At 31.1% G+C, this 13,139-nt stretch overlaps 1 protein-coding gene across 1 annotated transcript in view; it reads right to left on the bottom strand.

The window, feature by feature from the left end:
- The window catches only part of LOC134705844 (uncharacterized), a 31,110-nt gene that overhangs the window by 3,798 nt on the left and 14,173 nt on the right, over positions 1-13,139 (bottom strand). Inside the window, exons 15-22 of the mRNA XM_063564559.1 lie at positions 12,877-12,958; positions 7,773-7,987; positions 7,272-7,442; positions 6,677-6,810; positions 4,457-4,613; positions 3,250-3,393; positions 2,315-2,614; positions 902-1,081 (exon numbers count right to left, since the gene is read on the bottom strand). Coding sequence (XP_063420629.1) covers positions 902-1,081; positions 2,315-2,614; positions 3,250-3,393; positions 4,457-4,613; positions 6,677-6,810; positions 7,272-7,442; positions 7,773-7,987; positions 12,877-12,958 — 1,383 coding nt within the window. The remainder of the gene's footprint in view (positions 1-901; positions 1,082-2,314; positions 2,615-3,249; positions 3,394-4,456; positions 4,614-6,676; positions 6,811-7,271; positions 7,443-7,772; positions 7,988-12,876; positions 12,959-13,139) is intronic.

The raw sequence follows: 13,139 nt of genomic DNA, 5'->3' as shown, positions 1-13,139 counted from the left end.
CCTGTGTCGCTCATTTGTTTAGGAGACAGTGTAAGGCCAACTCTGGGTTCAGGATTTTCCACCTGTGTTAAAGACCCATAGGTGGCTTACACTGTTTTCTGCTTGTTAGTTGGATTGTTGTCTCCATGACACATTCCCCATTTCCATTCTCTATTCTACTTGGAACGATTGAGACCATGACAGTTTATATATATATATATATCTATATCTAATTCTGTGGCAATCTAACCCTTTCTGAACACATTATATATTTTTTTAATCAAATCTGTTCACTAGATAAATCGAAATATGCTAACAGGTGTTGATGAAATTTGACAACTTTGTTGAAAGAGGAATGCGGTGTCAACGTTTATTTGTTCCATCTAACAGAAGTTCCAAAGGAAACTTTGTTATAAACATTGTTATAATATCTATTCCTGTTGGAACAAATATTCTATACCTGTCCATTTATTCCGTTAGGAACATATACATGTACTGTAATATTTATTCCTGTGGAAATAATATTCCAGAATAATTTCTCCTTTTGGAACTTGTATTATGAAGGAACTTCTATTCCGTGACAGCACTTGATGGGGATTTTCGTTTAACAAAAAAATATAATTATTTTTTTATTCATAAGAGAAACAGATTTTTACATATAGTAACATGTGGATTATTAGATTTATTCAATCTTGATAGTTAAATTATGAATTTTAAAGTCAAACCCTCAGGCTGGGACTTTAAAATTTATAATTTATGTTGATTGAATAAATCTGGTTATCCACTGGTATAAATGTAAGAATATATATATATGTGTCTATATGATGCCATTTATTTGTCATTTGATTATTATCGTCATTTGGTTGCTGTCTCATTGACATATCCCTACTAATTCATATTATTAAATAAGTTTATAGCTTACATAGACATATATGTGTATTACACTGTTCCCATTCATTATCTATGCTGTCTTCACAGCTACGATTTGATCCAAAATAATTGACTGGTGGATTGGTACATTTACGATATCTTACTCTATATCCACCATCACAAGTTCTGGTACAGTCATGCCAGTTATTCCACGCTGTCCAAGCTGCATCTCCTAAAGTGATATAAAAAACTCTATATATATGGACAAAAGATGTGATTTCTCAGTGAAAATTTGCTATTTTGTTGAAGTTGAAGGCAAGTTTTCTGTCTAGTTAATGTATACAAAACATAGACCCTTGATTATTCATATGTAAAAGAAAATTATATCAATGGAAAATCTTTAACAACATAAAGATTACATTTTAATGTTTTATGTCTTAAAGATAATTGTTGTAAAATCAGGTAAAGGACCAAATGGCTAGGTTGCATTCCTTAAGGTTTATAATGTGAAAGATCTTATAATTGTGACTTTTAATAAGGATGATACAGTGATTCATCAATAGAGAAGAAAAACAAAAATTGTGCATCAGATGTCATACGGGTAAGCTTATTAGGTACATGCACTTTAGCTGTTCCAAATCTTAAATTTACCTCTCATTATTTTTCCCTTTAAGTGAATAAAGATTCAGTAGGTTTTAAGGCAATTAGAAACCAATAATTTAAAGTAATATACTGTTGATTTACTCATGGATGCCAATTTTTGTGCACTACTTAGGCAGCAACCATTTGATTTTTTTTTGTTTTGGGGGGGGGGGGGGGGGCTATGAGTTTTTTTTGGAGAAAAAAAAGTTTGTTTCCAGTTTTTGGAGAAAAAAAAGTTTGTTTCCAGTTTTTGGAGAAAAAATAATTTGTTTTTGATTCTGAGAAAAAAAATTGTTTGTTTCACCCTCAGCTGCCACTATATGTAATGCTAAAATTGAAAGAAAAAAATTGTTTTCGACTTGTCACGAAAAAAATAGATTGTCCAGAAAAAAAACCATAGACCCCCCCCCCCCCCCAGAAAATCAAATGGTTGCTGCCTTAGCTAAATACAGATGAACAACAAATAATTTTAAATGGTCAATGAAGACACTACAAATGTTCTGTCTGCTTGTATGCAGACTTGTGCAAAACAATGAAATCCTTTTTTTCAATATCCAAGAAAATAGAATTTTTCTTTAATCCACATAATTTGGTTAGTCCCCATAAAAATAAATTAATCTGCAGTTATATAAATGACACTAATACATTTTGTATTTGTATAGGAACATCAATTTGAATTTTACTAAAGAAAAGGTTAATTTACTTATATGAGCTATAGTTACATACAAAATCAGAAATAAAATACTTATATATAAAAAAGTTGGTCTCACTCTTTCTGTTCTTCATCTCCTATACATTTTGACCTTAATCTTTTAGTACTTACTGACACAATGATATCTGACCCACAATGCAGCAGCCCCTCCTGTTCCACATTGACTGGCAACGTTGGCATTGGTAACCAGAAAGGAACAAGTAGTTTTGTTGTCACACCTGTCCTTGACACCATAGGTCAAGTTATGAAGACATCCATAATGGCTGGCAAGGTCATAAGTTACGTTGTCAATAACGATGAACACATCAAGAGGAGGAATGTAGTCTGTGTAATTTTCTTTTGGTATGACCTCATTGGCACATTCGGTTAATGAAGCTGTGTTACCTTCCACAGAACTGTATTCATAGTATACTGTAAAACAAGCAAACAAATTTGAAAAGTCTAAATTTCAAATTTCCATAAAAAAATGTACGTCAGGCCTATACTTTGAAGTATATGCCTCCTTGCTAAAAGGCTGTTTCAGAATCTAAAAGACTATGGGTAGCTTTCATTGTTCATACCCCAAAATGAAAATAAACATCATCTCATTGGTTGAATTTCAATTGTTTAGCACTTTTTAACCAATCTCTGTGCTTTGGTGTACACTTTTGTTTCATTTTATGGTATCTTTACCCTCTCTTAAGGCTAGCCATTTTCCCTGTCATGCTGAAATTGCTTCCTAATGGAGATGCAGCAATTACAAATTCTAAATAGAGGGGTAAAAAACTTTAGTGAAATGAAGTGCCAAAAAATAACTGCAATTTTCTTTGATTAGAACACTAATTTTCATTGGAGAATGACAAACATTTTAAAAGGTAAGATTCCACATTTTACCAGTCAGTCACTAAAGAAAGCCACCAGTTTGAATACCTTTTTGTTTTCTTAATAATTCACTATTTATTGAAAAAGTAAAAATAGTGGCATATTTCTATATCCTCTAATTCTTAAAAATAAAAAAGTACAATTGGAATAAGTGTAAGATGAGGTTTCAATAAATTCCAACTTACTGGGTTCTAAAACAGGAGTTACTATTACATCCACTGTTAAATATTTGTTTCTTGCTCTGTCATAATCATATGTTCTGATTTGTAATACATATTGTAGAATTGATGTATCTAGTACTGTCCCATTTACCAACATTATTGTGGAACCTGTAAAATACATACTTCAAGTCAACATTTGACACTATAATATTTTATCAGTAAAAACACAGTTAAAATATAAAAATGCCACCAACACTTCAAAGTATAGGTATATTTTAATAAGGTAGGTTTGAGAAAATATATTTTCTGATAAGTGAAATATTAAATCAGAAAATAAAATGTGACTTTTTCAAAAATACTGTACATAATAGATTCATTAACCAAGAAATTCTGGGCTTCATCACCAAAAAAACTAATGTTCAATAATATGTTGGCAGATTTTAAGGTCAAATTTTTCTATAGGCTGACCTCTGCAAAATCCATGTCATTATCTCAAAGGAAACAGAACATTTCCCAAGTTTGAGTTGCTTATATATTTAATCTGTGAAGATTTAAATATTTGGACAATGAACTGTCTCATTTAAAGAATACAAAAAGGTAATGTTCTCAATGGAGCTTTTCACTGGGACCTTCCAATTTCCCCATTGAGAAATCCATTTACCGGGGGTATTTGAAAAATCTGCATACACATGTATGCAAAACCTATCAGAAGGTAAGTTATTATAAAATGAGAAACTCACCCAGTCACATTATTTGCAATAATAAAAACCTCATATTAATTACTGAATTTACTTTATATTTATTTTAAGAGTAAAATTCTAAATAATGCACCTCCATTTAACTTTGAAGGCCACTGTGAGAAACAAGATATAACAATCCAAATGTTTAACTTCACTATTTGTTTGTTTTCTAATATAGAGAGTTTCATTTCTTTTATTAAAATTCAACTCGATATTGTCCTGTAAAATAATGTTCTAAATACTGTCAACCAACTTATTTTTCGCGGAAACTTTATTTTGTGTTTTACACTTTTAATTAAAGTCCACTTCGGGGCTATTTAATTTCGTGATTTTGGAATTTACTTGTTGTAGTTTAATAAGGAATGATCCACGTTTTACGTTTTCGCAATAAGCTGGTTTACAGTATCCAGTTTGCAAAACTCTATACCAACAACAACTTATGTAAGTGTTTGATAATATTATATGTATATATAAACAACATAGACACATACCTTCAAAATAAAATATATCTGTCGAAGGAGTTACTCTATGAATCGTCCAAGTAAAAGAATCATTTTCTCTATCTTCAAAATCCACAGTAAAGATCTCCCCATAAGTCATAAACTCAGATATATTTACTGATGCATCCAGATTGTTCATAAAAGGTGGCTGGAAAATCAAAAGAAATTTAAAGTATACCTATAATATCATACTTAAACACTTGAGTCACAGAAGATTTGAAAAGAAATTATTATTTTTATTTTATTTTATGTATCTGCAAGACACAAATAATGAGAACTGTAAAGTCAGAAATTGTTGCATGCATTAATTATTTATTGCGTTTTTATCATTTTAGACTTAAATGCAATTGAAATTTCTACGATTTTGAGAAATTCAATAAAATATTTCAAAATGTGAGTTTAAATTATTGCGTTTACAACTCTGTCCTATTTTTCACAATTATAAAAACCTCACAATAATTATTTCTGAATTTACCGAATACGAGTTAGCATCTACTTGAAATCACTTAAAGATTAATATTTTTATCAAAAGCAAGATACCACACCTTAAAATCTTGCACCAACTTTCTGATCATGGTTAAATTTACGTTGAAAGTTTTCAAGTAAGATAAAGATTTTTACAAGTATCACATAAACTTAACAGTATCATTTATTAATGTAAATGAGTTCAAGGTCAGATAAAACAAGCAAGGAAGATGGAAATCTCCACTTTACAATTATTCCATACTACAGACAAAGTTGATCTATTAATTGCTGCTAACAGCATCAAGAAAACCTAATGTTTACTAATAAACCTTGAAAATGAGGTCAAGGTCAGATTAAAACTACCAGAAAAATATGAACTCCTTACAATCATCTCATAAACCAAGTACAGTTGACCTGCTGCTTAATGTATCTGAGAAACTGACCTACCAAGGAATACTTTACTTTAACTGATGAATCTTAAAAAGGTCAAAGTCAAACAATCCTACCAGTCAGAAATGTACACCATACAGCCACACCAAATATAGATGACCTTTTGCTTTTAGTATTTGAGAAACTGATCAAATCACAAAAAATCATAATGTTGACCAATGAACAATGAAAATGAGGTCAATGTCACATGAACCCTGCCTGACAGGCATGTAACCATGCAATCATACAATGACAAAATACAATTGCTAATAGTATCTTAGAAACTGACCTTAAACCACAAAAAACTTAACATTGTCTAAAACTATATATATATATAGATGAACCTAACATGAGTTTTCTGAGATATAGACTTGACAAAGATAACTTAACCTTGATCTATGATCCATTATATGAAGTCAAGGTCAGGCAAATCCTATCTTACAAACATGTAGATCATGTAAGGATTAAATATACCAAATACAGCTATCCTTATATTCATATTAAATGTGAAGTTTATGTGATAAAAATAAACTTAAGCAGTCACTGAACCATGACAATGAGTTCAAAGACAAATGAAATTCCATGTGTCCCTAGCAGGAATAAAAGTATTTACACTTTTGATATTTAGGTGTTTTTTGCCTCCAAATGACCTTAGATCTACTCCGAATCACCTTTTGAGGTCAAGCAACAATAAGGTTTTAATTGTGACGTCAAATGTTTTGAATTATGATGTCAAAGTTTAAGGGGACCTGTGTGATTTTAAGTAATGGCGGACAAATTTCCATACAAGTGTAAATTCATCTATTGAAATATATAGTATTCACCTTTACCTTGACAGACATTTAATTCATTGGCAGTACAAAAATGAATATGACATTTGATTGCATTCCAGTGCCACTATGTTTTATAATGACAAAGCCCATTGTTAGTAGAGTTATAAATTATAAATTTGTAAAAAGGTTTTTAAAACAATTAAAAGTTGTATATATATCTGGCAAATAATCATATTCCTTTTAGATACAGAACAAGAATTTGTTCCAAGTACATGGATGCCCCATCCCCACTTTTCTTATTTTCTATATCCAGTGGACCTTGAAAATGGGATAGGTTTCTAATTTGGCATAAAAGTTAGAAAGATTGAATCATAGGGAACATGTTTACTAAGTTTCAAGTTGATTGGACTTCAACTTCATCAAAACAAACGGACAAATGAATGAACGAACAAACAAACAGATGCTACAGACCAGAAAAAATAATGCCCATAAATGGGGCATAATAAATGGGACATTAAAAGATGTTGATACATTGAAAACATACCGTATTGTAGGTTGTTATGGATACAGTTCCTGTTACTTGATTGAGACAAGAATCTACAGCTGTCACAACAAAGGTGTAATAATGATTGCGCACTGTATGTTCATGGAACATATCAGTCTTTGTACGAATTTGTTCTGAAAATATTAAAATCATGAAATTTAAGTATTGTATTGATGTATTCAAATCTGTCAATTTCTCACATTAAATTGTCCAAAACTGTCTCACTTTGCTGATCAAACAGGCTCTTTACTTTCGGCCTACCAGTATTTTTTTTTGTTTATGTTCAACTTATATCATCATTTAACTACAGTGTACTTTAAATTATTTGGACCAGTGTCAACTTTTTGGTTCGTATAATAGTTTCAAGCACCACTTGACAAATTTAGAAATGCACATAGAATCAATTTGGTATCATGATTAACTGCTTGTTGCTTGCTTAAAAAGTCCAGTGGCAAATATCTCATTTATGATCAAGACAATTTTTTTGTATCATGTAATTTTGTACTAATCAAAAGACAATATGGTCTTCACTTATGGAGGATATATGAACAAATTGTTTCCTAAAAATATCAAATAAACAAACATAACTACATACGTCTAGTAGGGTCCAGGTAAAAATATTCATGGTCATAATCTGGGTGTATATCTGCATAATAGTCTCCATAGTCGTCATCCGTGAAGTAGAACGACATTACATTGATGTCCTCCGTCCAAAAATCTGGTACATTTTTTGTATACTGAGACAATGTGAAATATGGTGGTGTGTCTGAAAAGATATCGACTCTAATGCACTTTCTACGTTTAATAATGATTTTCTTTGGCAAATGCCTCTAATTTTGTTTTCTCAATTTGAACTGTTTTTACTGTTTCTATAGAAGTGGGTTAAAATATAAAATCTGTACAGTATTGAATGAGTTGGCATTTCCATTCTCAATTCTATAATCATTTTAAAAAAATTTAAGAGCATATGATACAGAAAAGATCTCTGGTTGATTTATCAAGTAATGACATTTTTGAATGCATGTGTTTAATCAAATGGCTTTTACATGCATACAGAAGTTAACTTTTAGTATTGGAACAAATACAAATGACTTACTAGCAACCATATAATACTGGACAGCGTAAACTCTCCCTGTCAGGGCTGTTATATTCCAATCTTCTACATTATCAACTGCAGGAGTACCTATTGTAATTTTACGTGTTTTTGTAGGACAATAATTCTTAGTAAAGTAGATATGATCTGTTGTAGAGTCTGATGATGATGGATTACACTCATCATAGGCTATGATGTTGTTACTGCTGGTGTCATACCTAAAAAATACACACAAGGTTCATGATTTGTTGATTAACTGAAGGATTCTAAATTTCTAGCAGGAAAGATTATATGCATATTAAAGGGAAACTTCGCAAAAAAATCAAAAATTGATATTATGTCCATTCTGTATAAAAAGGCTCAAATTTATAGATATTAAAGTTTTATTCCGCTAGATAAGAGATCAACATCGATTTTAAATTTTGAGTATCAATTTTCTACGCTCCGCCATTTTGTTACCTTCTACGATTATAATCACGATATGTCTATAAAACACAAAGAACCAAAACTACAGTAACCGATGTAGTCGTAATTGCGTGTCGATATCTTGTCAATCGTACGATCGTTTTATCTGACTAACTATAAACTTGATACGGAAAATGTTCTTATTTTTTTTTTAAATGACCATTATTATATATCTGTTATTTTTAAACTGTTAATATTGGAATTAGTTAAAAAGTCAAAGTTCAAATAATAAATAAGTGTTCCGTGAAAATTGTTTTCAAAAATCTAATTCGTTCATAATTCTTTAAAGTAATAAACTTTATTCAAATAAATTCGGATCTTTCCTCATCTGATCACCAGCACCGCTAAAGGTATTACTCCCAAAGGTATTGTGAGGGGTGTGAGGACTCAGGTGACACGTCCAGGTATTCGGCAAGCGATTTCCTGTCGGGCTTGCAAGTTCATGCATCGTTTCACTTCTGTAGGTATTGATCAGTGTACACGGCAGACTTATAACTTTACATTTTGAACTATCAGGTGTATAATACACATCAGATCTGTCTTGTGTGTCCGAAAGTGATATGATGCCAATTACTTAACTCGTACGCTTGTTTATAAATAACATTTCTGGTGTAAAGAATATTATTTATGAAAATATAAAAAATACCACAAAAAAAAAAGATTTGAAGAAATAAAAATCTATATCCATATTTTTTCCGAGGGTTAATTTGGGAAAATGTAATTTGTCAATAGTAAAGGACAGACTGGAACATACCAAAAATATTGATTTAAAAAATGTACGCACTTGTCGATGTTGACTTATACGCCTGGATAGAAAGTTACGGAACTATAGTGCAATTTAAAATATATGCATGTATCAGACTATATTGTATAACAAAAGAAGAAGAAGAAGAAGAAGAGAACCAGTTTGATTTAAATACAGGTCGATATATATCTTGGTTTGGTTCATCGAAGTTATGAACATAGTAAAATCCCAGTTTTATATATCAATTAAATTGTTCTCGAATAAAGGAAGAAATTCATCATCATCACAATTGTTCCGACATTCATGTAAAATATATGCAACTGGACGTACACTAATAATCCCAAAGGGGTGTGAGTATTTTCTAGGAAAACTATTGAGTATTAAAGTTTCAAATCAATTTCGGGATTTATTTTCTTTCTTGTCGTGATATGATAGCAATTTAAAGAATAAACTGCTTGTCCGCTTTAGCGGTATTCTTGCCAGTTGAACAGCCTTATAAGTACATTCAAAAATAGGGAAGGATGACATAAAATTCGTTGTCTTTTGTTTTTGAACATCGTTGGTCAAATAGATAGAGTATTATACGTTGTGAGACGAGGACTATTTCAACAAATACTATAAATACAAGTGGAAGTTTTCGTTTTTTGCAATTTGAGAGTAAATGATGTATCAAACGTTCAAGAATACGCATGTAAAATGTGTCACTGGATTTAAAAAAAATATCAATCTCAAAACCTACTTCCGTATGGAACTTCTCCTTTCAGTGACCTACAAATTAAACAGATGATACATTTTATAAGATTTACATGTCCAACAACGACCCACTGCTCTACATGTGTTACTGACAGCCTAAGATAGTAATTCTTTTGTTAGGTCAATTCTCTTTCTAACAAAACCAGAAAACATGGAAAATAAGTTCTTTAAATTTTGACTCTGGAATTAACACCATTTTTTCGTGCGACAAACTTTTTTTCTGGCGATGAGCAGACATGGGCGGAAAAAAATAAACAGATAGGTTTAATATTTGTTCATTCATTTAACATGTAAAATATGAATACGATTGTACTTAAAAAAACTTATATAGTTAGTTCTAAGAACAACCGGGTTCAGACAAACTGTTATGAAATCGATGCTGTTACTTAAAACTAGCGATGGTTGCTAAGGATATCTTGATTTCGGGAACTTTCTGCAGCTTCCATTTCATGGAGCTCTTCTCCGGTATACTCTGGCTCTAGTGCGTACCCAAAATGACCATACTCGTCAAAATCTGACTCTTTTGACTGACTGGAACCACTGTTATAGTACTATCATTCTCCGAACAAGACATTTTTAGTTATGATTTTATGATAAATTTTTGGACCATATATAAACTGTTCTATAAAAACAAGCACGCAAAAATCATAAGATAGAAATATAAGTAATATGTGAGTAAAGTTAATTGAATCATTTAAGTTAATTTGCTTTGGTCTCGAATGTAGTTAACTAATAAATGTGTTTTATAGGATAGCTCAAATCCTCATCCAAATAATATAATCTAGTATATGTAATAACCCCTTCCTACTACACCGAGTTTTAATGCCAAGCGGTAGCCATATTTTAGGTACCAATTAAGTAATTGAATGAGTAATAGATAACAATAATTAATCATAAATGTGCAAAGATTTAAAAACATTTTTTTTCTTTGTTCGTACATATTATACTCCGCTTCGGTAGAGTTATCTACTTATCTTCAGATAGTTTCAGATATCTATTAATACATGGCTTTCAAAAGTCTAAATGTAAGTGTTCTCGTACATTTTTTGCCTAATAAAGAAAATCAAAATGCTTTGGTAAAGCTATTTCTAATTTCCCCTTTTTAATGAGACATAAATCAAGGACAAGAGGTGTATATCATTTCATTCTGACACATGAATTAAGTTTCCCGTCTTTAACCGAAAATTGTTTATTACTTAGTAAATTAATTTATTTGAATTGAAATAAATGATACAGCAAATATAATTAAATAATTCCACGGCGATCTATTTTTATTTGCCACCAACTTGAAATAGTATTATAGATATGTATATTGAATGCTCCCTTGTTTTATAATTCACTGATCCGAATAGACAGTCACACCTGGCAAGGTGTGCCCTAGGGGCGTGGTTAAATACCGAAGTGCAAATAACAATTTACCTTTCAACAAGCCATCTACGAGTATTCAATTTTCCACAGAACCGTGAATACACACATCGTATAAATCAAGTCATAGCAGAGATAGTAAAAGGTCAATAAGAGTACACCAACATATTGTCTTTACAGATTATTGTACTTTAATTTGTTCACCTCATATATCAGTCCGAAAATGCATTAATTAATAAATTTATAACTTTTTTGGTTGTCTACAAAAATAATTCGAATATATACGTTTAACATAGAAAATTTATTTCATGAATGTGTACAATTGCACGTATGTGCGTCTTATCTTCTTATTATCGGATGTTCATTAGATAAACCATAAGTCATCGGCGCGCTTACGATAACGTTTAAATATCATTAAAAACCAAGACTTTTACTGATTGTATTTTAAATCCCGGCATGCAAAAACCAGGAGAAAACGTCACGACCTACAGGAAGTAGTTAATAATTTTTTATTAATTGTTGAATTTCTCCTTTATTACTGGACATATAGCGATAAAACTTTGTGAATATATATATTTTGTCATAATGAACATATTTAAACCATAAGTAAAAAATCGCGAATTTTCCCTTTAAGGACTACTGCGGATTTATTATTTTTCGTTGTTTACCAATTTCCATGGATTTCGTGGGCACAGGTGAACCACATTTTGAATGTTAACAAATGACAAATTTTCCATTGGCTTGTATGCAGACTAAGACAAAACCACAAAATTAAATATCCATGAAAGTGTAAGTTTTCCTCAAATCCATTAAAATTGGTAACCAAAAAAAAATAATTAATTTTCAGTATAACATGTTTATGGGATATGAATATATTTGGCTTCTAGCAAAGGTGCTATAACTATTTATGTTTTATGAAAACAGTCCACAGGGAAAAAAATGCACCCTACTCTGATACATTACATCAGAAGGTTGATGGTTCTATCAAGGTAGTCCAGAATCCTCCACCATCAAAAACTGGCCACCACAAAAAAGCCATGCTTGCTTGAGTGGGGTTAATCACTTAAACTGATATCAGTACATTATTATGACTCCAAATAAACAAATATTTGCTCTCAATCCTCAATAAGGATTCTTGACAGATAATTAGTAAATATCATTATTTAGGAGTTTGACACAGCAAGAGATCAAACCCACAATCACCCACATTCAAGGCTAAGCCTGCTACCATGAGATTGTAGGGAAAAATTCAGCTTCCAGGTTATATTGCAATAAATATTTGAATATCAGGAATTATTGGTGGAACAGCTAGAAAACTAATTCAGTAATTACTAGAGCTGTTTTGTAAGTTTAAGGTTCATGAAAGAACCAACAGGTCTCTTTCATTCATTTTGGTTTAAATGCTGGAACTGTTTACAGACTAGATAATATCCCACTATTATACAATTTGTATTGTAAACATCATATTTATTATTTCTGGTAAAAATTATCACAACATGTATACATACATATAATTGGGCATTTTCATACGAACCAATGCAGTATGGAAGAATAAATCTCAAGTTAGTGAACCTGTTGTATTGAGGTATAAATCACAAGATTGTTACAAATATAAATTTGATTTAAATTTTGCAAGCATTTATTTTTATTGTGACTATATCAAAATAAAGATCTCAGTCTGTGGAAATCAAACATAATTTACAAATGTCTAGTTACAGGCTCATTTATATGTCATTTATACCATAATTCTAAAGGACACACTGAAGATAGAATACAAACCAGCCAATCATATCACCATTGGTAACAGCTATCCTCTCTGTGGTACCAGGAGTGTAGGTCACTACAGTATTTATCTCATCAGCTAAAATTTAAAAAAAAAAACCGTTGCATAGGATATTTAAAAGGAGAAACAAGAATGTGTCCATAGAACACGGATGCCCATTATCAAGTGAGTGAACTGTGAAATTGGAAGAAACAAGAATGTGTCCATAGTACACAGATGCCCCACTCACACAATCATTTTCTATGTTCAGTGGACCGTG

This window comes from Mytilus trossulus, chromosome 2 (assembly GCF_036588685.1).
Source record: "Mytilus trossulus isolate FHL-02 chromosome 2, PNRI_Mtr1.1.1.hap1, whole genome shotgun sequence".
NCBI lineage: Eukaryota > Metazoa > Mollusca > Bivalvia > Mytilida > Mytilidae > Mytilus > Mytilus trossulus.
The sequence above is the reverse complement of the archived record's forward strand: the minus strand, read 5'-3'. Positions and strand labels throughout refer to the sequence as shown.